General features: G+C 44.1%; 1 protein-coding gene across 1 annotated transcript in view; it reads left to right on the top strand.

Moving 5' to 3' along the window:
• Window positions 1-14,766, top strand: part of MAP7D2 (MAP7 domain containing 2) — a gene marked incomplete at its 3' end in the record, with an annotated part of 57,879 nt that extends 43,113 nt beyond the window's left edge. Inside the window, 6 exon segments of the mRNA XM_080718280.1 lie at window positions 6,484-6,687; window positions 7,420-7,524; window positions 8,610-8,666; window positions 10,097-10,175; window positions 10,631-10,817; window positions 14,517-14,766. Of these exon segments, the coding sequence (XP_080574406.1) occupies window positions 6,484-6,687; window positions 7,420-7,524; window positions 8,610-8,666; window positions 10,097-10,175; window positions 10,631-10,817; window positions 14,517-14,766 (882 nt within the window).
• Between the last annotated feature and the right edge of the window lie 12,784 nt (window positions 14,767-27,550).

Raw genomic sequence — 27,550 nt, 5'->3', positions numbered from 1 at the left:
TAGCTGAGGCTGTCTGTGAACCTGTGATCTGCTCAGCCTCTCAAGACCTGGGATTACAAATGTGGGCCATCACGCCCGGCCGCATTATGTTTTCGTTTGTGTGTGCCTCATATGCATCTCAAATTCAGTTTCCAAAGCAAAACATAGTACTTTCACCCAAACTTCTTTTTCTTTCAAGAGCTGTGCACCTCCATCTACCCTAACACCCTCCTTCACATCCCCTCAGTCATCAAGTCTGTCCTCACAGGCTGTCACATTAGCATCTCTGTTCTCTCCCTTCCTCCTTTGACTGGACTCTGTCTGCAACATCCTAACTGAGCACCTTGCACCAGGTCTCTGGGAGCTTGTCTGCTGTCCATTGCTGTGAAACAGTAACCTTCCATTTAAATAAGTGTGATTGTCTTGTTCCTGTCAACAAGGTGTGGAGTCCCCTGCTCACAGGATCCACCCAAGCCTGTCAACATGCCTTCAAGGCTTGAACTGGCCACTCCCTGCCTCTACTTTCCCTCAAGGCCGCAGCCTGCAGACCCCATTGACATCCCCATATAACACCTTCAAATTTTTGCTTTGACTGTGCTCCCAGGTGGGCTCTGACCTTGCCAGACGTATCTTCTTTCTCAGGCCGCAAGTCAAGCTCTCTCCTCTGTAGCCTTCTGGCCCTGAACTGGGGAGAGAACTAACCCTTCCCCACTCTTTTCCCTTAATCCCAGCTGAGCTAACAGCCTCCTGTGCTTACAGGCCACTTTCCCCCTAGTTAGCACCTCAAAAGACCAAGGTACAATCTTTGAATTGCTGCTGCCTGGTGCTCATTAAACCTACAAGAAAGGAAAAGAAAAGAAGAAGAGATTCAACTAAGAAACCATCCCAGTCGCAGTCATGGGTTACATGGACAAGGTCTAATGGAGTATGGTGAGGACAGATGTGAAAAAGGAGTCTCGAGACCTGCCCACTAGTGGGCAGACTTGAAATTGGTGCTAAGATTTGATTCCAAGGATTTAGGAGACTGGCACACCCAATAATAGATGATAGAAGGGTAGGAAGAATTGTTTTTAAAGGATAAACATTATCTACTTGATTATTGATAAACTATATTTAAGGTGCCTGCAGAATACCCAGGTGATTGGACACTGAAATAAGGCCTGGGGCGTAGGTAAAAATGAGACTAATATGCTTGACCCCAAATCAGTTTTCCTCTCTCTTACCAGAATGTGAAGCTTTGCGTAGTGCCACATGCGAGGTGAGGAAGGAAAGTACCAGACAGCCTGGGGCTGGAACACAGCGAACACCTCTTGGAATAAATTCATCCTCACATCTGCTTTTGGCTTAGAGTCAATAGTTAAAGCCACAGTAATGTAATTGCCAGTTGAGAGAATATAGAAAAAAATAAAGATACTTGAGCCAAATCGTGGAAAGCCAAATTATTGTCACCCGCTGGTGAAGGAAACACTGTTCAAGTCAGGGACACAGCAGACGCCCCTTGAGAGAAGGGCTGACCAGGAGTCCGGTCAACTAGGGCCCTAAGAACAACAAAAGCTGGTCCAGTCCCCGCTAGCAGTGACATTAGAGCTCTAGCAGAAACACCCAGAACAGGCCTACCCCTTGGACTTGCGGATGGCCCAAGGTGACAGTGGGATTCTTTGAGTCGGGGCAAGCAACTGTAGATGCTGATTCCACTCTGGGAGATCCTGGCAGAAATCACCAAACTAACTAGGCATGGTGGTGCACACTTGTAATCCCAGTACTTGGGAGGCTGAGACAGGAGGACTGCAGGTGTGCGTCCAGCCTCAACACCTTAGTAAAGCCCTCCACAACTTGGTAAGATCCTGTTTAAAAATAAGGAATTGAAATAGGGCTAGAGGTGTAGCTCAGAGGTGGAATGCCCTGGGTTCAATCCCGAGTACTGCAAAAAAAAAAAAAAAAGTAAAATAGATTGGCAGGGAAGAGATCTTACTAGGATTCCAAAGTAGGTCATGAGGTCACATTAAGAAATAGAAATAGCTTCTAGGGTATGACATCAAAGAAAATTCATGAAAGGCAGCCCCCATGAGCAAGGTCAGATAGCCAGGCTGAAGGTTGTTGAGTGAGAGCTCCAGCCGGGCCCAGAACCACAAGTAGAGGTCCCCAGGGCCCCAGAGTATTTTTGCCAGCCAGGGAAAGGTGCATGTAGAAGGGTAAGGTTGGCATTGGAAGAAAGAAGGGCTATCTAAAAGAACTCAGAGCTACAGTAGGGTATGGGATTCACAACACAAGTGGTAGCATTTTAAATCATTTGCATGTAGCAGGGGCAGTGGTGCATGCTGATAATTCTAGTACTTGAGAGGCTGAGACAAGAGGATCAGAGTCTCGGCAACTTAGTGAGACTTCCAAAATAAAAAGTAAAATAGGGCTAAGAATATAGCTCATAGGTAGAATGCTCTTTAGTTTATTTCTCAGTACCCCAGAAATAGTAAGAATAAAAATAAAATTATTTGTATGTAAGCAGAGGAAGTAAATGGAAAGTTTCTCCAGAATAATGCCATAAAGGAGCAAAGTATAAGAAGCTCATATCAGGTGGCCAGTCTTCTCTGTAAAGTAGCTGGTGATGCTATCAGCTAGGAAGGATGGCAGAGGCTGAGAAAATGTGGTAATTTGGACTCTCCATAATGGAACTATGGGATGAGGGTAAAAATGTGACAGCTGAGGCTGAGAGCACAGGACCAGTCAGCCTCATTTGTAACTTTCTCTAACAAGTACTGGCTGGGCGGCTTTGGGCAAACCGAGCGACCTCCATGCCATCACCGAAATGTTGGGGAGAGAATCAAGAGGCCTGGAAGGCATTGAGGAAAGAAGGAAGCAGACACAAATTAACCATACAGTGCTCACCAGGGCAGAGCAGAAGACAGGAGGATGGGTCAGATCGGATCAAAGAAAGTTAATGGTAAACATTGAGATCTTACGGCCTTTTGTTTGTTATTTTATTTAATTTTTGTACTGGGATTGAACCCCAGGGACATTCTACCTCTGAGATACATCTCCAGCCTTTTTTATTTTTATTATGAAGCAGGATCTCACTAAAGTTGTTCTTGCCGTCCTCAAACCTGTGATCTTCCCATCTCAGCCTCCCAGGTACTGAGATTACAGTCACATGCCACCATGCCCAGCTAAACTTTTGTTTAAAAAAGGAATCATCTAAGCACATAGGAATAGAGAACAGTGAAACTCACATACTCCTCCACAAGGGTAAACAATTCAAGGCTGAACACATGTCAGCGATGTGAGCAAGGTGTGACACGGTGGGACAGGAGAGACTGAGTTGCTAGAAGTAGAGATATGGGGACCATTATATGAAGACTCACCAGTGACAGGAACAAGGGATGCGTCCACTAAATGCCAAATGAGGACCAGGAGACGGGTTTCTGGTGCTTTCTACTTAGACAGAAGGAAGAGGAGTAGAATTGCTGACAATGGCCCACAAGTCTGTTGAACTCTGGAGGGAACTTAATGATGGCAAAGGTGGTGGACTGGGGATGGCCTACAGCAGAGAGATGGTGAAGAAAAGGATGAAATAATGTTCTCTGCTTCCTCAAGCAGAGAATGTTTGTACCTGGAGTGGATTGTAAAGGACCTGATTTTACACAGAAGAAGCCAGTTGTGTGCATGTGTGATGGTTTTCTTTTTTTTTTTTTTTTTTTTGCTGTGCTGGGGATGGAACCCAGGGGAGATCTCCGAGCAACACCCCCACCCTATTTTTTATTCTTTATTTTGAAACAGGGTCTCACTAAGTTAAGGAGGGCCTCACTAAGTAGCTGAGGCTGGCCAAGAACCACGATCTTCAGGTGTCAGCCTCCGGAATGCAAGGATTACAAGTGTGTGCCACCACGCCCAGCTCATTGTGTGCCAGTTTTTAACCTACTTAGGAGGAAGCAAAGTGTAATTAAGGGGAACTTTTGTCTATAGGAAGACAGGATTTCCATGGAGACACTATGGAAAGCACAAATGGGCCTATGGGCCTATGGGAAGGAATTTGATATTTTGGATGATAAGGAGGATTATAGAAATTTAGGGGGCCAGTTGTGGTGGCGCACGCTTGTAATCCCAGCATTTGAGAGGCTGAAACCAGAGGATTGTGGTTCGTAGACAGCCTCAGCTACTTAGTGAGGCCCTCCGCAACTTAGTGAGACTAGTGAGACCCTGTTTCAAAATAAAGAATAAAAAAATAGGGCAGGGAATGTAGCTTGGAGGTAAAATGCCCCTGGGTTCCATCCCCAAACCCACACAAAAAAAAGAAATTTAGGGGCAACTAGAATGTTACTACATATTTAGGCATCTGGGCACCTTGAAGTCCTAATGGTAAAAATAAAAGAAGTGGCAGAGAATTTTCAGATCCTGAAGATGAAGATTACAGGTCCTTTGTGAAGTAGCTTGTGCATTAATTCTTAGACTATCCACGTTTTGTGTTTTCATTTCTCTGGGACAGCCACACTGGCTTTTTACAAATGGGATAAGAAATGAAGCAGTGTTCTGATTAACCTTTGGGTAAATCTTTGTGTGTGTGTGTGGTCCTGGGGATAGAACCCAGGGGCTTTTCTACCTCCAGACTACACTTCCAGACCTATTTTATATTTTATTTGGAAACAGGGTCTCACTAAGCTGCTGAGACTTCACTGAGTAGCTGAGGTTGACTTCAAACCTGTGTGATCCTCCTGTCTCAGCCTCCCAAGTACTGGGATTACAAGCGTGCGCCACCATGCCTGGCTGGTAAATCTTATTACCAACACATCCACTTTTGATGCTAGGTGTTGCATGTACTTAGTTTTTCATTGAGGAATCTAAGAAAACAGGAGTTTCTGATTAGGCCTCAAAATGCTTGTCTGCAGAATATCTGTTAATAATTTTAGTTCCACCACAATGCTTTTAAGCATTGAAGTCTATGCTGACATATAGTACACTGTCACATGCTGTTACAGTCTTGGGCTAATGCCTTTAAGTTTTTCTTTACCTTTTAAAATATTCTTTGGGCGGGGCATGGTGGCGCACGCCTGTAATCCTAGCATTTGAGAGGCTAAGACAGGAGGATCCCAGTTCGAAGACAGTCTCAGCTACTACATAGTGAGGCCCTCGGCAAATTAGTGAGACCCTGTTTAAAAATAAAGAATAAAAAATAGGGTTGGGGGTGTAGCTTGGAGTTAGAATGCCCCTGGGTTCCATCCCTAGTACCTCAAAATAAATAAATAAATAAATAAATAAATAAATAAATAAATAAATAAATAAAATATTTCTTTGGCAAGACAGGGTATTAGCCTGCATGATTCCAGAAGCTGACCATTAGGATGGAAGGATGCTCTTTTTTTTAAGTCTTGATCTTTTTATAACAATGTAACAACACTTCAGTAAGTCAGCGACATGTGCTTCCAAATGAAGGTAATTTCTGAAAAGCATACAGATTTATAAATGTACTTAGAAGGATATTAGGACTAGAGGGGGGATTCATCTTAAATTATAAAATAGACTAACAATTGAGAATGTTCCTGGGCCAGGCATTGCTATGCATTATTTCATTTAATTCTCACAAAAAAATGTCATGGAACAGTAGTATGTCTACTCCCATTTTTAATAAGGGCATCAGAAATGTACAGTGACCTTGCAGGTGTTATACAAGTGCACAGTTTACACTGCTAGTGACACTCAAGAAGAGTGATGCGTTTGTGAACAGGAAGAACATTAGAAATGTCAAAACAAGCTTTGAGACTTTATGGAATTTTATAGAGTTGCTTAGAGCTCTTCATCAATATGTCATAAACCGTTCATCTGTGGATGAAGACACAATAGATTTTTAAGCAATTCCAAAATAAATGGGAAATAGATACTTTTGTATCTGTATCATATGTTGGCATTCTGTTGGGCATTTTCTTCCATTGGGTACTTCAGAAGTCATATACAAAGCAGAATGCAAAGCTCTTAAATTGCCAACTGGCTTATTTGTGGCCCTTGCAACAGTTCCCAGTTTTTCTAACTTCAGTTGGTTTTACTTTGGGTTTTTTTTTTTTTTTTTTTTTGGTGGTACTGGGGGTAGAACCCAGGGGCTTTCTACCTCCAGACTATACTCCCAGACCCATTTTATATTTTATTTGGAAACAAGGTCTCACTGTTCAGTTGGTTTTAAATATTTATTCTGCCTCCTTTTCTTAAAAAGTCATCATGAAATAAGAATGATGGGGCCTGGCTTCCTATGTCTCCATGGTCTTTTATAGTGATGAGGAAGTCCTCTGTGTCTTCCCTCTAGTAGGCTACACAGATCAATTTGTCAGTACAGAGTTCAAGTTCAAGTCTGGGTAGAATTTTTTGGCAAGTATATGGACTGGAATAGATTTGGGAAGGGCTGAGTCACTTTTATAATGGGCATGAATTCAAATGTGTGCACTACAGTCAATGCCCAGGTCTTTGGCAGCTCACATTTGCGCATGTCTTCTTCTAAAAATGATTTATGTTTTCAAAAGGCTAGAGAGAGAAGAATTAAAAAGAAAGGCGGAGGAGGAAAGGCTGCGCCTAGAAGAAGAAGCTTGTAAGCGAGAGGAGGAAAAGAAGCGACAGGAAGAGGAAGAGAAAAGAAAGGCAGAAGAGGAGGCCCAGCAGAAGTCTGAGGAGGAGAAGTTGTTGAAAGAGAAGCAAGAAAAGGAAAAGCAAGAAGAAGCCATGCCTGAAAAGCAGGTACAGTTGTTCTCAGACTTTTCTTGTTTTTCAGGGGCATTAGCTCACATCAGGTAAATTTTGTTAAATTTGAATTACTCATAATATTTGAAGTTTTTCTTAAGCCATCTGGGCTAGTTATCAAATCTAAGTGGGACGATCAAAGGGAAGTTGGTAACACTGTCCATCCGTGAGTTTGGATCTCCCCAAAAGCAGACACTAGGATAACAATTTGTCAGTAGTTTCCTTGGGAGAAAAGCCATGATGCTAGTAGGGAAGCAGTTTGGAAAGCCAGTATAAGCACATTGAGGAACGCGGGTACTGTGGGCACCTGGAACTCAGCGCTCTTGGGGCCCTCTGAGATGAGGGGTGCTACTTTACAGTTGTCTTATGAGAGATGAGGAAGCTGCCCAGTTCATCTCCTAACGTTCCTGCTTGTTGTGGAAAGTTGCTCCTTGGGAAATTAACTCCTTGAAACTTTTGGCTGTATACACACTTCATGGCCAGAGACTTCTCACACACAGAGACCTTGGCTATATAGAGAACTGTCTGATGGTGATTTGCATGGTGACCTGAGGGGATATGAATGAGGCTTATGTATAAAGTGGGTGCTGTAAATCCCCATTGAAGATTGGAGAAGCATCTACTTTGGGGAAGACGATGGGGCAAAGAAACTTATCCACAGCCCAGGAATTGCCACAGTGCTTTCTTAGTTAAATAAAGCCTGTGCCTTGCCTTGCCTATTTCTTTCAGAAGGAAGCAGCAGAAGTAAAGGCCCAGGAGGCAGCCAAACAGATGCGTCTAGAAAGAGAACAAATCATGCTGCAGATTGAGCAGGAGAGACTGGAGAGGAAGAAGGTAAGGGCTGGGGGAGGCAGGACAGGAAGTGGATCCTGTTCTGTTCTGCAGTGATTGGGTAGAGTGCTCCTAGAACTGCCAGTTAGGTCAAGTTCCTTGACAGTACTGTTCACATGTTCCGTATCTTCCTTAGTGTTAGTGTTCCAGCACCTTATTCTGTCAGTTACTGAGAAAGGATGTTAAAAAGCACCATGTATGATTATAGATTTGTCCTTTTCTTCTTTCACTTTTGTCAGTTTCTGTCTTTGTTGGGTGTGTGTGTGTGTGTGTGTGTGTGTGTGTGTGTGTGTGTGTTTTAATAAGGATTGAGCCCAGGGGTGTTCTACATCTGAATTACAATCCCAGCCCAATATTCTTATTTAGAAACAATATCTTGCTAAGTTATCACACAGTGGCCTCAAACCTGTGGTCTTCCTGTCTCAGCCTCCTTAGTACTAAGATGTGCACCACCACCCCCAGCTTGAACTTGGGTTTTAAAGACACTGGTTCTTTTGTGTGTGTGTGTGTGTGTGTGTGTGTGTGTGTGGTCCTGGGGTTCCTGGAAACCCTTCTACCTCCAGGCTACACTCCCAGACCTATTTTATACTTTTTATTTGGAAACAGGGTCTCTTAAGCCAGCACAGCTGACTTTGAATCTGCGCGATCCTCCTGTCTCCGCCTCCTAAGCTCAGGGATTACAAGCGTGCGCCACCACGCCTGGCAAAGAGACTAGTTCTAAAGGCTGATGCTTATGGTTCCCTATGCCTAGTCTGGTTTGAGAGCTGAGAGAACAGCTTGTGGCCTTTCCTTCTGTGCCACACCAAAGCTGAGGTGTCTGCAGGGTGGTCCTCTAGAATGATGGGTGGTGATTTGTTGACTTATAGGGAAGTGAAGGAAAGGAAGGAGAAAGGATATGAATTGATTGTTGATTTTAGATATGTACTAGCGTGTTTCATTTGACCTTGCCCATCTGCAAAACTAATATAAAACCTTTCATACTTGTTATCCTTTGCTGACATCTGCCTTTTACAAGTTTTCTTATAAACCAACCAATTTTTTGTCTTCCGTTTTACAGCTTGTTACCTTTTCTCTTTGTTCATTTACAGAGAATAGATGAAATCATGAAGAGAACACGGAAAAGTGATGTTTCTCCAGAAGTGAAGGTAGGAATTCAGATGACCATTATGTACTGAGTGGAAAAAAATGAGTGGAATAGAAGCCGGGCGTGGTGGCACATGCTTGTAATCCCAGCATTTGGGAGGCTGAGACAGGAGGATCACAGTTCGTGGACAGCCTCAGCTACTTAGTGAGGCCCCCCGCAACTCAGTGAGACCTGATTTCAAAATAAAGAATAAAAAAATAGGGCTTAGCCGGGCATGGTGGCGCACGCTTGTAATCCCCATGCTTGGGAGGCGGAGACAGGAGGATCGCGCAGGTTCGAAGCCAGCCACACTGGCTTAAGAGACCCTGTTTCCAAATAAAAAATGTATAAAATAGGTCTGGGAATATAGCCCAGAGGTAGAAGAGTTTCCAAGAACCCCAGTACCACCCCCTAAAAAAAATTGGGCTCAAAGTTAGAATGCTCCTGGGCTCCATCTCTAGTAGTGAAAAAAAAAAGTGGAATAAATTTGGTAAAGTTGTAGGTCTTGGAGTGAATTCACCAGAAAAAAAATGAACTTTCTCTGATCTATTACTGCATGAGTTAAGGAGGAAGTAGGGACCTGAAAGAGAAATTTTAGAGATGGCACAGATAAAAGATTTCCTCAAGCTGAGCATAGCATCACATGCCTGTAATTCCAGTACTTGGGAGGCTGAAACAAAAGGATCATAAGTCTGAGGCCAGCCTGAGCAATTTAGCAAGACTATCTCGAAATTTAAAAAAAATTTAAAGTCTGGGAGTATAGTTCAGTGGTAGAGTGCCCCTGGGTTCAGTCCCCAGTGTTCCCCCCTCCCCCCAAAGATTCCCTCAGAGCAAGGGGGTGAGGGCACATGGACAGGTAGCATGACTACCAAAGAGAATATTGACAGAAAATTAAGGGAAACAACTAGAGATTCAAAGAATTATCACGAAATAGGCACATGACCACATAAGACATCAAATATCTCCTGGTGCTTGTCAAAGCATTTGTTTCTCTATGTGATATCAGCATCCCTCCCTTTTGGTACTGGGGATTGAACTAAGGGACATTCTACCTTTCAGCTACATGTACCGCCAGCCCTATTTTAGTTTTTAAATTCTTTTTTTTTTGTAGCACTGGGGGTGGAATCCAGGGGCTTTTCTACCTCCGGGCTATACTCCCAGACCTATTTTTATATTTTATTTGGGAACAGGGTCTCACTGAGTTGCAGAGAGCCTCACTAAGTAGCTGAGGCTGGCTTGGAACCTGCGCAGTCCTCCTGTCTCCGCCTCCCAAGAACGGGGATTACAAGCGTGTGCCACCACGCCCAGATTAGTTTTTAATTCTGAAACTGTGTCTCACTAAGTGGCTGAGGTTTACCTCACACCTGCAATCCTTCTATCTCAGCTTCCCTGCACCACCACACGAGGCAGCCTTTCATATTTTCATCCACTCTCTATTTTATCTGTTTCCAGAAAGAAGACCCCAAAGTGGAGATTCAGCCTGTGTTGTGTGTGGAAAATAAGGCAAAACCAGTTGTCCCCAACAAAATAGGTGAGTGTGAGGTCTGGTGCCTGGGGTCTTCCTTTCAGCAGTGAAGCCTCATAAAGCTTCTTGGGGGGAGCACACATGGGTCTCAAGGGTGTGGCTGCCAGTGTTTTCCCTCCCTGTTCATCTCTCTAGCATAAGGGCTTCTTCAGTTGGTCTAGTAATCCTGGCACAAGAGACACACTGTCTGCCAGCCCAGGGCACTTTCCAGGAAACCTAAATGCTAGTCAGTGCTATTAAGACCTGCCTGTGCTCTGCTGACCCTGCAGACACTGATAATGCTATTTGTCCTCTCTTCCCCTACATGAAGGTGATTACATGGGGTTGTCAGTGGTTCTTTCCACAAAAATGGTACATTACTGTGCAGCAGAGGATTAAATTAGTTGTCTTGTTCTATTTCCCATCATTTCGTTATTTTGAGTATTTTATGATTCATACAAGGACTTTGTGTTCTTGATCAGAAATCAATGGATTGGATACCTGCCAGGAAGTTAATGGAGTAGGGCGTGCTGCCCCAGAACCTTTTCCACGAGATGTTTTCTCTAATGGGCTCAAACCAGTTGGTGGATTTGTTCATCTGGATGCCCTTGATGGTAAATCAAACAGTCTGGATGATTCAACCGAAGAAGTTCAGTCTATGGATGTGAGGTGTGTCAGTTTCTTTTGAATTTAAACTTCATCTCTTCTCCAGACATCGCCACGGTCTTAAGGTCAATTTCTTAATCTTTTTTTTATAGCAAATCACCCAAAACAGGTTTGGTTGATGTTAGAGGAAAGCTGTTAGTGGTGCAATACTAGTGTCTTGGGTCAGGCTCCCTAGAAGCAGAGCCTAGAACAAGGTTTCTGGCATAGGATTTATTGGGTGAGGACCCTCAGGAGTTTTTCCAGCAGAAAGGGATGGAGGGAAGGCCCTAAGCGAGGGTGTGGTCCTCAGAAGGTTCCCCAGGAGCTCTGCAGAATGAACCCTGCCAGAGTTGTCTGGTGGAGACAAAGCCTTTTTTACGATACCTGTGTATCGTCAGTTATTCACTGTGTCTCCCTCAGGGTGGGGGATGCAGAGCTCACTGTGGCCATGGCAGGGGTCCCATTGGTTAAAGGAAGTTGTCTAGAGAAAGCATGGCAACTATGAGTCTCTAACAGTCAGATCTCTGTGTCTGGGAATGGGTGCACCTTCAGGTAAAGGGGATCTGGCCAGGTCATTGACGGGTCCTCTCTGTCTAGAGTCTCTTATTTATTTATTTATTTATTTATTTATTTATTTATTTATTTATTTATTTATGGTGGTACTGGGGATGGAACCCTTCTACCTCCGGGCTACACTCCCAGACCTGTTTTTATATTTTTGTTTGGAAACAGGGTCTCTTAAGCCAGCGAGGCTGGCTTCAAACCTGCACGATCCTCCTGTCTCTGCCTCCCAAGCGTGGGGATTACAAGCGTGCGCCACCACGCCCAGCTAGAGTCTCATATTTAGATATACTTGCCACTGAAGACTTGATAAAAGAACTAATTTACTTTCAGATCCTAAAATCCTGAAGAATTCTTAAACTGATATCATCTTTGCAGGTGACATCATCTAGCAAATTAATCCCAGACAAAAGAAGAACTAATTGGCCTGGGGTTGAGGCAGACAGCCTTGGGCAGGGCAGTTGGAAATGAGGGTGGCTTTCTGAGTCAGCGCTCTAGCCTGCCAGGATTTTTCCTTGACCATGAGTTCTCTGCTTAGACTGGAGGGGGGTGGAGGGGGGTTCCTGTGACACACTGGTGAATATCCCACTCATCCACCCTGGGCTTGACAGAAATAGAAGACAAGCAAAGGTGCAACGGCCCCACCCCTCTACACAGTGGTCGTGGGGTCCCTCAGCCCTTGTCTGGGTCTCCTCACCTTCCCACACCACCGCATGACGGGCTTCCCCAGCTGGTGCCGCTCTGCTCCCACATAAAATAACTGAGGCAGTCGCCAGGGTTAACATGAACTATCTCCACCCCCATATTGAGCCAGCTGCGCTCAAACCAGTAGTTTAACTGTGGGGGTGGAGGTGGGGAAAGGTAAAGATGGGGCAGGGTGTTTCTGCTTAGCGAGGCAGTTTTCTCAGGCTTCAAACAGGAAAAGTGGTATTAGGTCAGTTGTTGCCCCTTAACTGGGCTCAGGCATGAGGGAGGTGGATCCTTTGAACTTGTACAGTTCAACTGGTTTTTCTAGATTCTTCTCCAAGGTCCCGACAAGGAAGAAAAGAAGAGCCTGGTAGCAGCTTTCTCTGGCTATTAAGAGGCTCCTGGGATAAGCTCTCAATTCCCAGCTCACCACTCTTCTGTGCCTGGATTCACTCGTTGACTAGTCCTGAGGCAGACAACAGCCATGAAACTCCTTCCATCTCTAGGGAGAGGGGAGAGAGAAAAACAAGGTTCAGCCGGGAGCTGGAGAAGTCAGGGTGGATTGGAAGCCTGGCTTTAGAGAGGAAGCAGTGGGTGAGACTTGCCCTGTGGGCGACTCGGTGGACAGTGGCATCCTTGTTAATAATGCTCCCATCCCCCGACCCTAACTGCTTACACTTCAGGTGATCGATTACTCATGAATCCTCCCTGGTGCCATCACATTCACACGCATCAGGGCCCTGAGCAGGAGAAATGACTGTTCTCCCCATTTCACAGGCAAGGAAAGGGAAGCCTGGGGCAGCCCTGCTGAACAGGGAGAACCAGGAGCTTGCTGTTAATTGGGGCCTGATGGCCCACTCTGAAAGTTCTGGCAGTGCCTCACCTCTCTGTAGTAAAGTGCCCATGCCTGAGAGTTTTTCCTCTCACTCTGTGGGCAGTGAGAGCATGGCCTTCCCAAGCCTGCCCAGTCTGTTGCCCTTATTCTCAAACACAGGGGCTTGTGCCCACCAGCTTAGGCTTGAATCCACGTGTATGTATGTATGAATATATATATTCATACATACATATATATATATATGTGTGTGTGTGTGTGTGTGTGTGTGTATATATATATATATATATATATATATATATATATATATTTTTTTTTTTTTTTTTTTTTTGCAGTACTGGGGATGGAACCCAGGGGCATTTGACCTCCGAGCTACACCCTCAGCCCTATTTTTTATTTTTTATTTTGAAACAGGTCTCAGTTGCAGAGGGCCTTACTAAACAGCTGAGGCTATCCACAAACTATGTCCTCTGGTCTCAGCCTCCCAAATGTCACTTGTATTTTTCTTTTTTCTTTTCTTTCTTTCTTTCTTCATTTATTGCAGCTCTGGGGATAAAACCCAGGGAAATTCAAGCTCCAAGCTATTCCCCCTGCCCTATTTCTTATTCTTTTTTTTTTAAATTTGAAACAGGGTCTCACTGAGTTACAAAGGGCCTCACTAAGTTGCTGAGGCTGTCCACGAACTGTGATCCTCCTGCCTCAGCCTCCCGAATGCTGGGATTATAAGCATGCACCACCATGCCCAGCTCACTTGTACTTTTATACTCAGTTTTGTTTTGTTTTGTTTTATTTTGTGTGTGTGGCACTGGAGATTGGTCCCTGGGGCATTCTACCTCCGAGCTACACCCCCAGCCTTATTTTATTTATTTATTTATTTATTTATTTATTTATTTATTTATTTATTTATTGGTGGTACTGGGGTTCCTGGAAGCCCTTCTACCTCCGGGCTACACTCCCAGACCTATTTTTATATTTTTATTTGGAAACAGGGTCTCCTAAGCCAGCGCACGCGGCTGGCTTCGAACTTGTGCGATCCTCCTGTCTCTGCCTCCCAAGCGCGGGGATGACAAGCGTGCACCACCATGCCTGGCAGCCTTATTTTATTTTTATTTTCAAAACAAGGTCTCTCTAGGTTGATGAGAGTCTTAATAGTTGTTGGGGCTGTCCTCAAACCTGTGGTCCTTAGCCGGGCGTGGTGGCGCATGCTTGTAATCCCAGCATTCGGGAGGCTGAGACCTGGAGGATCACGGTTCGCGGTTCGCGGACAGCCTCAGCTACTTAGTGAGGCCCTCTGCAACTCAGTGAGACCCGGTTTCAAAATAAAGAATAAAAAATAGGGCAGGGGGTGTAGCTTGGAGGTTGAATACCCCTGGGTTCCATCCCCAGACCTGCAAAAAAAACAAAAAACAAAAAAACAAAACCTGTGGTCCTCCTTTCTCAATATCCCAAGTACTGGTATTCCAGGCATGCACTACCATGCCCAGCTGTGTATTTATAATCTGTTGTTTACAAACTCTGTCTCTAAATCCATCTTTCCTAGAAAGTATAACAAAACATTATAAATTGAATGAAGCACATTATGTTTAGTTATCATATTCTCTCCCCTTTTATCTCTCCCTCTCTGTCTTCCTTGTCTCTTCTAGTCCTGTTTCCAAAGAAGAGCTTATCTCCATCCCAGAATTTTCACCAGTGAGTGAAATGATTCCTGGGGTGTCTCTGGACCAAAATGGAACTGGCAATGCCCGAGCACTTCAAGATCTCTTAGATTTCACTGGCCCCCCCATGTTCCCCAAGAGATCCAGTGAAAATCTCAGCCTGGATGACTGTAACAAAAACCTTATCGAAGGATTTAACAGTCCTGTCCAAGAAACTACTCTGAACACCTTCTGTTGACAAATACAGCATTCCTTTAATGAAAGGTACAGTCTTTTTTTTTTTTTGGCAGAACTTGGGATGGAACCCAGGGTCATTCTACCTCTGAGCTATACTCCCAGCCCTCCTTTTTATTTTTTATTTTGCGGAGGGCCTCACTAAGTAGCTGAAGCTGGCCACAAACCTGTGATCCTCCTATCTCAGCCTCCCAAGTACTGGGATTACAAGCATGACACCAAGCCCGGCCAAGGTACAGCCTCTTGATGATACTCTAAATCAGTAGCCTCCAACTGGGGTGTGTGAAGACAGGGTAAACACTACCCATCTCCTGGCTGACTAATTTTATTTGAAAAATGCATACACATTTCATGGCATATTCTGTACCACACATAAAAACTGAGATGGACTCCAAGTGATTCCTTTCTTTGTGAGCTTCCAGGGCTGTGCCCTGCCTGCCTTGCCCCTGCTGTTTTGGGGTGCAGCTGAGAAGGTAGAGAAGCACCAGCCGAAGGTATGGCCACACAGGGAGCACCTCTTTGAAAACCAAGGAGAGGATGCTCTTGGTGTTACAGGTGGTGTCAATAAAATTAGCTTCTCTCATTCCTTCTCAGTGACATTTTACTTTTTCTGTCTAGAATTACTCAGCTACATTTATGAGTATTGGAAATGATTTGCTGTTCTCTTGGCCCATTCTGAATTTTTCCAAAGCAGACATCTTTTCTTGACTCAGACCTGAGGGAATGAGGGAGGAAAGAACTACAGTTTGTGGCTTGAAGGTTTTCCCCTGCCCTCGACCTCTTTGCCTACCTGATTCTGAAAGCAAGAGTGCTCTCTCCCTCCTGTGTGCACGGGGCAGGGGATGTCTCCCCTGAGGATCAATCCCAGGGCACTGTTAAACAGGTGCTTTACCACTGAACTACACCCCCAGCGCCTCTCATTTGAGTAACAATATGTATGGGATATATCGATGTATATTTCTGCAGTTATGTACCCTTAGAAATACATATTTTACATTTGATTTACTTTGATTTGGGTCTTATTTGTTTTTGAATAATGAAAACATAAGATCTGTCACCACCTACTTTCACAACTTAATAATTTCTATTGCTTCTGCCATTTTTGACCTTTATTTTTGGTACTGGTGATCAAACTCAGGGCTTTTCCATGCTAGGCATCCATTTTATACTCTTAAAATATATATGTTCAGCATTCTCTTGCTTTCTAATAGAAATTTGATGCCTAGAGCCTGGCATGGTGGTGCACACCTGTAATCCCAGTACTTGGTAGGCTGAGACAGAAGGATCGCAGGTTTGAGAACAGCCTCAGCAAGTGGTGATACTCTCATCAATATAGTGAGACCCACTTTCCAAATAACAAATAAAATTGGGCTGGGGGTGTAGCTCTAAGGCAGAATGCCTCCAGGTTCAATCCCCAGTACCATGAAAAAACAAAAGGGGGATTTGATGCCTAAAATAATTTAATCCAACCACTTAATTTCTCCTTTCCATGTGTAAGCAGGCCTGACCTTATCTCCATGATCAGACGAGTCAAGGCACATACGGAGTGGTTTGGCCATAGACTTCTTTTCATTTCTCAATTGAGCTAACAGGCTGGGGAGGCCACATGGCTGAAGTCATTGTGTTTTGTTTGCTCATTTGCAACTGACCTCAGCTCTTGCCTGTAGACAGTGAGTTTTAGAGTCACCTTCTCTCAGTTCTTGGGAAAACCACTGCAGTCATTTGACATATTAGAGGAACTGAATGACACATCACTTCTAGAGTAAACTATATCCCTAGTTTGGAGAAGAAGTTGCTTTCGTGGGCACTTGAAACATTAATTTACCTGGACATTCTGCTTCTTGACAGTTGTGTGGCTTGGTATTTATTAAGAGATTTCTTGTGTTGTCCATGTACCCTCACTTAAAAAGTTTCCCCTCCGTTCACTTACCTAATCTTCAGTAAGGGCAAAAAATTGCACAAAGCTTAGGAGAGTATCCATAAGTCCTCAAGTTTTTATCCTACTTCTCCAACTAAAAGTGCAAAACCCTGCCCAAAATGAAAAAATTATATATCTTGACTAAATCATTTTTTTCACAGCACTTTTATATTTTCATGTGTGGACAATAGTCTAGTTCTCAAATCCTTCTCTACCAAAGGTGGTATCACTCCCTTTAGGGAGCATTTGGAAATGTGCTGGTGGTTTTTGTTTACACATTCGGAAGGCAAAGCTTGACACATTAAACATCCCCAGGCTTTAGAGATACACCTGGCTGGGCAGGTGTCCTTTTCCTCCCTCACCACTGCACGTGCATCCCTCCCGAAGCTGTACACTCAGGTAAGAGGACAACCTTGCCCAAAGGAGGACTGACCTTCAGTCAAGGGTAAAAAAAAAGCCAAACAGAACAGCTGCTGGTTTTAAGAAAGTCTCACATAAGAAATATTTGGAGCCGGACATGGTGGCGCACACTTGTAATCCCAGCACCTGTGAGGCTGAGACAGGAGGATGGCACAGTTTTGAAGCCAGCCTCAGCTACTGAGTGAGGCCCTTTGCAATTCAGTGAGACCCTGTTTTAAAATACAGAATAAAAAATAGCGCTGGGGTGTAGATCAGAGGTAGAATGCCCCTGGGTTCCATCCCCAGTACTGCAAAAAAAGAAAAGAAATAATTGACTCACCTAAAAGAATGGTCCTGTGCAAAATACTGCAGTATGTTGTCAAAAACTGTCTGAGCCAAAACAAAACAAAAAACAATGTAATTACATTCAAGTGCAAAACACTTGGTTTCTGCATTGGTCTCACCCAGTTTTGTTTTTGAATTGACACAGGTGGTGTTTGGAAAACCCATGAAGTTGCCGGTAGTAAAATCCAAGCTGCTGGCCATCTGAAGAAGCTTCTGTCGCCCTTACCCACTGGATTCCAAATTATTATATCAGAATATAACTGTATTCCTAGGTAGTTAGTCAAATACTGGCTTCTCTGGGTAGAAACCTTGAGACTCTTGCCCTGTGCTTTAGCAGTTTCATGTCACAATTCTATTTACAAGCGTTAGCTGCTGCTAACGCGCTCCCTGCCCTCCTCTGTTATCATAGTGATTCTCTGATTAACCAGAGTGATGCTGGCTCAGAAGCTCACTCAATGACCAGGCTCATTCCCAGAGTCAGAGCACATAAACATTTAGATGTCTATTCCTGTAAAATATTCTAGACATTTACCTAAACTCTAGTTAAACTTGTATTCAACTCGGGCTGCATCTCTCCCTGTCTCTGTTGGAAAGTACTATCAAGAAGTCTTCTTTCTTATTAAGCTTTGCCACTTGCAAATGCATTGCCCCACATTACTCTTTCGGGGCTAAAGTAATAAGTTTGGTTGAGTAAAAATAATTAAGCAATATGTAATGATTTATGTTCTTTTATGCATATTCTTGTGCACATGGGTGTCTGATTCTAGCAAGGGCCCTTTAATGTCACACTTTAAAATCTCCAAACTTAAGTCACTTAATAACATCGAGTAGATTTCCAACTAAATCATCTGTCTCATGAACAAGTGGTCGGTTTTCATGTTTTATTAACTGTTTTCTATTGTATTTTGGACATTTTGTTTGTTTACTCCTGTGTTTGCCCAGCTGTAATTAAACCAAGTCCAACCAAGTCATTGCTTTCGACCAAGGCAGCCTCAGATTGGTCCTGGTATAGCACTAATAGCCTTTAACATTAAAAAAATTGGAATGGGGAAAAGATACTAGAATATATACCGCACACATTTTATGCCATATAATGCTATGTTTTCTTAATTTAGTCCCTCATGGTGAATGTGACTTTTAGATTAAAATGACCTTTTCTTTGAAACTTTTTGTTTTGACTTATACAATAAAGGTTTTAGAAAGATCTGTAATTCTGAAAGAGGTTTGCAATCAGGAAATAGAAGTTTCAATGGTAATCTTGTTCATGTGCTTTTAAAAAAGCCTGCTACAGTTTGAAATTTTATTAGTTATGAAAATTGTATGTTTGTGTATGTATATATACTAAATAAAATACATGCCTCTAATAATGCAGTGCCGCTGAGCGTGATGAATATCGGGGAAATCGCTTTTATGACAAGCACACAGAAAACGATAGCATGGTCTGTTTGAGACTTTCAAACAATGCCCCGCCATCTTTCTTCCAGCCTTCCTTTGCCCGAAGTCTGTTCTGTCGTGATCTGTTATACCCCATAGCACCATTGTGACCGTGGCGATCTCTCATGTGCATGATGTGTACATTCTGTTTAATGTGAAATACATTTTTGTTGAAGAGTCTGATGGCTTGCTAGTGTTGTTTGCTTCTGTAAGCCCAATGAAGAAACACACTAAAACCAAACCCAAACCAGCTTTTTACTTTTCTTTCTTTTTTCTTTTCTCTTTTTTTTCCTTTTTTTTTTTTTTTGCGGGTCTGGGGATGGAACCCAGGGGCATTCGACCTCCGAGCTACACTCCCTGCCCTATTTTTATTCTTTATTTTCATACAGGGTCTCACTGAGTTGCAGAGGGCCTCACTAAGTAGCTGAGGCCGTCCGCAAACAGCGATCCTCCGGTCTCAGCCTCCTGAATGCTGGGATTACAAGCGTGCGCCACCATGCCCAGCTCAAACCAGGTTTTCAAATGGTGTCCTTTAGCGTGGTGGCGCACGCTTGTAATCCCCGCGCTTGGGAGGCTGAGACAGGAGGATCGCACAGGTTTGAAGCCAGCCTCAGCTACTTAGTGAGGCTTTCAATAACTTAGTGAGACCCTGTTTCCAAAAAAAAAAAAAAAAAGGTCTAGGAGTATAGCCCGGAGGTAGAAAGCCTCTGGGTTCCACCCCCAGTACCACCAAAAAATAAAAAAGGTGTCCTTTCCCTGTCAAAGTCATTAAAAAGTCCTCTGTTAGCCTAAGGTGGTTGTGCTCACTTGTAATCCCAGTACTTGGGAGGCTGAGATGGGGATCACAGGTTTGAAGCTAGCCCCAGCAATTTAGTGAGGCCCTTAGCAACTTAGGGAGACCTTGTTTCAAAATAAGAAAAAATAGGGCTTAGGGGTGTAGCTCATAGATAAAATGGCCCTGGAGCCGGGAGTGGTGGCACAGGCTTCTAATCCCCATGCTTGGGAGGCGGAGACAGGAGGATCGCGCAGGTTCGAAGCCAGCCGCACTGGCTTAAGAGACCCTGTTTCCAAAAATAAAATAGGTCTGGGAGTGTAGCCCGGAGGTAGAAGGGTTTCCAGGAACCCCAGTACCACACACACACAAAAAAAGCCCTGGGTTAAATCCCCATTACCACACACACACAAACACACACGCACACACACACACGCACACACACACACACACTTCCTCTGTTGTCACTGCCAGGTGACACCAACTGTAGAAATCAGCTAAAGTGATAGCCTGCCCATCTCTAGAACATAATGAACTTCTGAACAGAGTTGCTGTTCTTTCATACAAACACCGATCTAAAATTTCTAGCTAAGCATGTAGCCTTGGTGTAATCTGTTTTGAGTATTTCACATAGCAATTTGGCATTGAAACAAAATTATAATGAGAATGTTGACCCTTTCTTTCCTTTTCTCTTTTTTGCAGTAGTAGGGATTGAACACAGGAGCTCTCTACCACTGATTACATCCCCAGCCCTCTTTGATTCTGAGACAATCTCATGAAATTGCCCAAGGTGGCCTCAGAATTGTGATCCTCCTGCCTCTATCTCCCTGGTAGCCGGGATTACAGCTTGAACCTTATTATCAAGGAATCCAACCAGCTTCCTTGCATCTAACCCATAGGATTGTCTACTGCCTGGGAGTCAGTACCAACCCAGATCAGGAGCCACATAGAACTACAGTTAGGAACCTTCATGGTGACTTCTGTGCTGCCGTCCCTGAAGCCCACGGCCCAGTCTGTTGACTTAACTAATTTCATATGCAAGTCTGTGACAGCATTAGAAGGAGTTTATGTCATCGTGAGCTCTGGCCAGAGGGCAGAAGTGGTCATACCTAAGAACAATTGCTAGTTTGTGAACCTTCTCATTTTTTTCTTAGTATATACAGGCTTCCTGTCAGTCAAGTACTTTCACAAACTGAATTTAGAAAGCAAGCATAACATAAGAACTGATTTCTAGAGGTATAGCCATTACAGACTTGCAAACTGGGGCACGGTGCGGGCTCACCTACATTCCTACTCAGCATTGTTTGGGAACCATATTTAAGAAAGAAAGTGAAAATTCTTACAAACCCGAAGCCTTTTTTTGTGGTACTGGGGTTCCTGGAAGCCCTTCTACCTCCGGGCTACACTCCCAGACCTACTTTATATTTTATTTGGAAACAGGGTCTCTTTTTTTTTTTTTTTTTGGTGGTACTGGGGTTCCTGGAAGCCCTTCTACCTCCGGGCTACACTCCCAGACCTATTTTATATTTTTATTTAGAAACAGGGTCTCCTAAGCCAGCGCGTGCGGCTGGCTTCGAACCTGCGCGGTCCTCCTGTCTCCGCCTCCCAAGCGCGGGGATTACAAGCGTGTGCCACCACGCCCGGCTTAAAACCAGAAGCTTTTACAGGTACTCTTTTTTTTTGGGGGGGGGGGAACTGGGGTCAACCCAGGAGCATTCTACCTCTATGCTATACCTCAACCCTTTTTATATCTTTTTTTTTTTTTTTTTTTGCAGGTCTGGGATGGAACCCAGGGTCATTCGACCTCTGAGCTATACCCTCAGCCCTATTTTTCATTCTTTATTTTGAAACAGGGTCTCACTGAGCTGCAGAGGGCCTCACTAAGTAGCTGAGGCTGTCCGTGAACCTCGATTCTTCAGGTCTCAGACTCCCAAATGCTGGGATTACAAGTGTGCGCCACTACGCCCAGCTTATATCTTTTTTTAAAACAGGGTCATAGCCAAATGTGATGCCATAATCTGTAATCCCAGAATTTGGGAGGCAGAGACAGGAAGATCACACGTTCAAAGACAGTCTCAGTCAATTAGCAACACCCTTAGCAATTTAGCAAGTTGCTATTTAAAAAAAAAAATTCAGCCAGGCATGGTGGTGCACGCTTGTAATCCCAGCATTTGGGAGGCGGAGACCAGAGGATCGTGGTTCACAGACAGCCTCAGCTACTTAGCGAGGCCCTTCGCAACTCACTGAGACCCTGTTTCAGAAAATAAAAATACTAAAAAATAGGGCTGGGGGTGTAGCTCAGAGATAGAATGCCCCTGGCGTTCCATCCCCAGTACCGCAAAAATAAATTAAATAAATAAATAAATAAATAAATAAATAAATAAATAAATATCAAATAGGGCTAGGGGTATAGCTCGGAGTTAGAATGCTCCTAGGTTCTATCCCCAGTATTCACCCCACAAAAAGAAATAATTGCTGAGGCTAGCCTTGAAACTTGCAATCTTGTTTCAGCCTCCCAATTGCTGGGATTACAGGCATGCACCACCATACCTGCCTAATATTTTTTTTTTTAATTTTCCCTAGGAAACCCAAGAGAAACAATCTAAAAACTCTGGGAGTAATTTCATGGGGGACAACTATTAAAGAAAAATCAATAGTTTTTATATATTAGCAATAAACAGGAAACAGATCCCCCCAAGGCCAATAAAGTTCCTAGAAATAAGCTGTATCTAAAACATTTTTAACTTCGGCACATTGTTATTTTACATCATATTGGGGTATAGAGTGTGAGAAAAGTACATGCACACAGGTCGTGGTGCCCTCCCCAGTGGACACCCCCCCCGTCACCCTTTCCTGGCATGTCTTTGAGATTGGAATTCGTAGTTTTGTATACGTTCATAGAATCATTTCAGCGATTACATTCTTTATTATTTCATCCCCCTCTTCCCTTCCCTACCCCCTCAGTCACTCCTTGGAGTCTCTGTTCATCTATCCAGCATTGCCCTTATTTCTGAATCTCTCTGTAGCTGAAGCTTGACCAAGAGACATTAGAAGAGGTGGAAGTGGGAAGACCCCTGCATGTGAAGAAGCTAATAGTGGGACTTGCATTTATCCCAATCAATGGGATTTCTTGTTGGCAACTTGAAAATAAAGCTGTTGCCAGGTATGGTGGCGCATGTTTGTAATCCCAGTACTTGGGAGGCTGAAGCAGGAGGATCTCAGGTTTACAGCCAGCCTCAGCTACTTAGGCCCTCCACAATATAATGAGACCCTGCTTCAAAATAAAGAATAAAAAATAGTGTGGGGGTGTAGCTCAGAGGTGGAATGCCCTTGGGTTTAATCCCAAGTATCGCAATAAATAAATAAATAGCTGGGAGTGTAGCTTGGATGTAGAATGCTCATGAGTTCAACCCCCAGTACCAAAAAAAAAAAAAAATTGGAATAGCAACAGGACTCAAAAAACACCCAAGATAGAGCTGGGCGTGGTGGCGCACGCTTGTAATTCCAGCGCTTGGGAGGCTGAGACAGGAGGATCGCACGGGTTCGAAGCCAGCCTCAGCTACTGAGTGAGGCTCTCAGCAACTTAGTGACACCCTGTTTCCAAATAAAATATAAAAAAAGGTCTGGGAGTATAGCCCGGAGGTAGGAAGCCTCTGGGTTCCACCCCCAGTACCACCAAAAAAAAAAAAAAAAAAAAGAAAGAAAGAAATCAAATTTGCAGGTCTTTTTATGTGGTAAGGATTTTCACTGCTAATTATTCTCAGATGGAGTGATGAATATATTTTTTAAATGGGATTTTGTTCGTGCAGGTCTTAAACTGGGGATCATGCTGCCTCAGCCTCCCAAGTAGTAGCTGGGATTACAGTCATGTGCCAGCATAACTAGATTTTCTGCTAATTTGTGGAATATTTATTCAGAGGTGGTAACTGGAACACTTCAATAGGTATCCATTTTCATCTTTATTTCTAGTGATGCGATTTCTAATTCCCTTACTAGGTTGTAAAATCTAAAGAACAAGCCAGGCGTGGTGGTGCACGCTTGTAATCCCCGCGCTTGGGAGGCTGAGACAGGAGGATCGCACAAGTTCAAAGCCAGCCTCAGCTACTTAGTGAGGCTCTCAGCAACTTAGTGACACCCTGTTTCCAAATAAAATAGAAAATAGGTCTGGGAGTATAGCCCAGAGGTAGAAATGCCCGTGGGTTCCACCCCCAGTACCACACACACAAAAAGAAATACACAAGATACATACGGAATAGAATGTCTGGTGAGGCTGGAGGCTGACCATTCATATCTGCAGAAAGGTAGTGGTGCCTTGGTGTCTCCTGAGGGTCAACTAAGTTCAGCATCTCTAATGCGGTGGAATAAGAGCTCAGAAGTCACAAGGAGGAAACAACGAGGACAGCAGCAGAATCCAAAGCGTGGGTACCAATTAGAGCTCAAGGTTTCTCGTGGACAAAATTTAGATGCGTGGCTTGGGGGCAGCCTCTAAAGAGCCTGAACTGCCTGATAGCCCAGCAATGCTGTGTCTTAGGTGGCTGGCACGGTGGGGAGTGGTGGGCCTCTGCTCACGGAGCTTCAGCCTTCCATGGGAGCGCACCCCAGATGCCAGGCGGCACGTATTGAGTTCCTGCAGTTGGAGCCATGGTTCTAAGTCTTCTCCATACCAAGTTGTAGGTATGAAAGGGTAACTTCCCCCGGGACACAAATGAATGTGGCAGAGCTGGCTTTGACTCCAGCACTGCAGTCTTGGTGCCTTCAGAGGAGGAGGACAGACTATCCTACCTCCAAAAACAGCAAAAATATGTTCCTAGCCAGGCATGGTAGTGCACACCTGTAATCCCAGTATTGGGGAGGTTGAGACACGAGCATTGCAGGTTGGAAGCTAGCCTCAGCAACTTAGCAAGGCCCCTAGCAACCTAGTGAGACCCTGTTTCAAAATAAAAACAAAGCCAGGCATGGTAGCAAACACTTGTAATCCCAATACTTGGGAGGCTGAGACAGGAGGATCACAGGTTCATGGCCAGCCTCAGCAACTTAGTGAGGCCCTCCACAACTTGGTGAGTCCTTATTTCAAAATAAGAAACTAAGTCAGGCTGTGGGGAGCCATTAAGGTCTTCACCTTATCTTGTATCACCTTTACTAAAAAGTGCACTTCTGACTGTCCTTGGCCCAGAGTATGGAGTCAGAGGGGTTTCAAAGTAATTAAGAGTCTCAGAATGATTGATGCCAATTGTTCTCTCTGCTAGATAAGATTAGGCTTATGTTGTACCAGGGTATTGTTTGACTTGCCCATGATGTTTGTACTTCGTACTTGCCTTTCTTGCATTCCTTTGCAACCCGAAGCTAGAAACTGTATAAATTGCCGTGAGAGAATAAACTCGGCGCGCCAATAGTGACTGGTGGCCCTCCCTTCCATGAATTCTTTAATCCTCATTCCTCTCTTCGGAACCTGTACGTTTGCCGACTGGACCCGGCACCAGGCATGGTGGCACACGCTTGTAATCCAAACATTTGGGAGGTGGACAAGGGAGGATCATGGTTTGTGGATAACCTCAGCTATTTAGTGAGGCCCTCTGCCTTGGTGAGACCCTGTTTCAAAATAAAGAATAAAAAATAAGGGGTAGCCAGGCATGGTGGTGCACACTTGTAATCCCGGCATTTGGGAGGCTGAGACTGGAGGATCTCGGTTTGCAGACAGCCTCAGCTACTTAGTGAGGCCCTCTGCAACTCAGTGAGACCTGGTTTCAAAATAAAGAATAAAAAATAGGGCAGAGGGTATAGCTCGGAGGTCGCATGCCCCTGGGTTTTAGACCCCCCAAAAATAATAATAAAAAATAAGGGCTAGGGGTGTAGCTCAGAGGTAGAATGCCCCTGGGTTCCATCCCCAGTAGCACAAAATAAATAAATAAATAATAGAAAAACAGGATTGGGGTATAGTTCTGAGGAATGCCCCTGGATTCAATCCCTCGTAACCATAAAATAAAAATAAAATAGATTTAGGGGTGTGTCTCAGAGGTAGAACACTCCTGAGTTCAATCCCCAGTATCACACACAAAAAATTGTGTTGTTACTGCTTACAGGGTTTGGGCCAGGACTCTGTGGGAATCTTAGTTCTGAGTGTGCCTTAAAAATTAGATGTAAGGCAGGCACAGTGGTGCATGCCAGTAATTCCAGTATTTGGGAGAGTGAGACCCTGTTTCCAAAATTTAAGAAAAATAAAATGGGGCTGGGGGTATAGCTCAGAGGTAGAAACAAATCCCCCCCACAGGATAGATGTAACTTACATACCCTAAAAAATTTAAAGTTTACAATACTTTATTTATTTATTTATTTGGTGGTACTGGGGTTCCTGGAAGCCCTTCTACCTCTGGGCTACACTCCCAGACCTATTTTATATTATTATTTGGAAACAGGGTCTCCTAAGCCAGCGCCCGTGGCTGGCTTCGAACCTGCATGATCCTCCTGTCTCTGCCTCCCAAGCGCGGGGATTACAAGCGTGCGCCACTACGCCCGGCTTAAAGTTTACAATACTTTAAAAACGTTAAAAATTATTTTAGCTGGGCATGGTGGTGCACGCCTGTAATCTCAATATTTGGGAGGCTGAGATGGGAGGATCGCAGGTTCGCTGCCAGACTCAGCTACTTTTTGAGGCCCTCTGCAACTTAGGGAGACTCTGTTTCAAAATAAAGAATAAAAAATTAGCACACACACACGTGCACGCACACACACACACACATATTTTTTTTGGTGGTACTGGGCTTCCTTGAAACCCTTCTACCTATGGGATACACTCCCAGACCTATTTTATATATATATATATATATATATATATATATATATATATATATATTTTTTTTTTTTTTTTAAATTTGAAAACCGGGTCTCTTAAGCCAGTGAGGCTGGCTTCTAACCTATGAGATCCTCCTGTCTCCACCTCCCAAGTGCGGGGATTACAAGCGTGCGCCACCACGCCCGGCTCACACACACACGCCCAGCTCACACACACACGTTTTAAGTATATAATTCAGCGGTGCACAGTGTAATCCCAATACTTGGGAGCCTGAGACAGGAGAATCTTAGGTTTGAGGCCAGCCTCAGTAAACTAATGAGGAACTCAGTTTGTGAGACCCTGGTTCAAAAATAAAAATAATATAGGGCTGGGGGTATAGCTCACAGATAGAACCCCCTGGGTTCAATCCCCAGTACCACAAAAAATACACAATTCGATGACATAGTGGTGATGTGCGTGTTCATCTGAGTGTGCGCTTTCAAGGTTTGCTCAGTGATGTGGCCGAGCGTAGCGGTATTAAGCACCAATTCAAGTTCCCATTGCACCTGGAGGTAAGAACACGGGATGAAAAATAGAACCCTAGGGCAGTCTGTTCCCCTTCTTCCAATATTAGGTCAAATTAGGCCAAATTAGGGTGATGTGACCTCACACAGTGGGCTGTTTTGCATTGTTCCACATTTGCTACCTAACTATGACATCAAATATCAAATGGGCTTGCTTATGAGGCACCTGGCACAAGCCCCCTGCTCTGAAGAGAGGCCCTGATTTAAAATGTTTTGAGAAAGCCAGGTGTGGTGGTGTACACCTATGATGGCAGTACTTGAGAGGCTGAGACAGGAGGATCTCAGGTTAGAGGCTAGCCTCAGCAAATCAGTGAAGCCCTCAGCAATTTAATGAGAACATGTTTCAAAATAAAAACAAAACTAGAGCTGGGGGTGTAACACAGAAGTAGAATATCCCTGAACTCAGTCCCCAGTAACACACACACACACACACACACACACACACACACACACACTTTGAAGCCAGGTGTGGTGACACAGGCCTGTTAATCCCAGCACTTAGGAGGCTGAGACAGCAGGATGGCAGGTTCAAAGCCAGCCTCAGCAACTTAGTGAGACTCTGTTTCA

Source organism: Muscardinus avellanarius, assembly GCF_963383645.1.
Source record: "Muscardinus avellanarius genome assembly, chromosome: X".
In the NCBI taxonomy this organism is placed as follows: Eukaryota; Metazoa; Chordata; class Mammalia; order Rodentia; family Gliridae; genus Muscardinus; species Muscardinus avellanarius.
The sequence above is the reverse complement of the archived record's forward strand: the minus strand, read 5'-3'. Positions and strand labels throughout refer to the sequence as shown.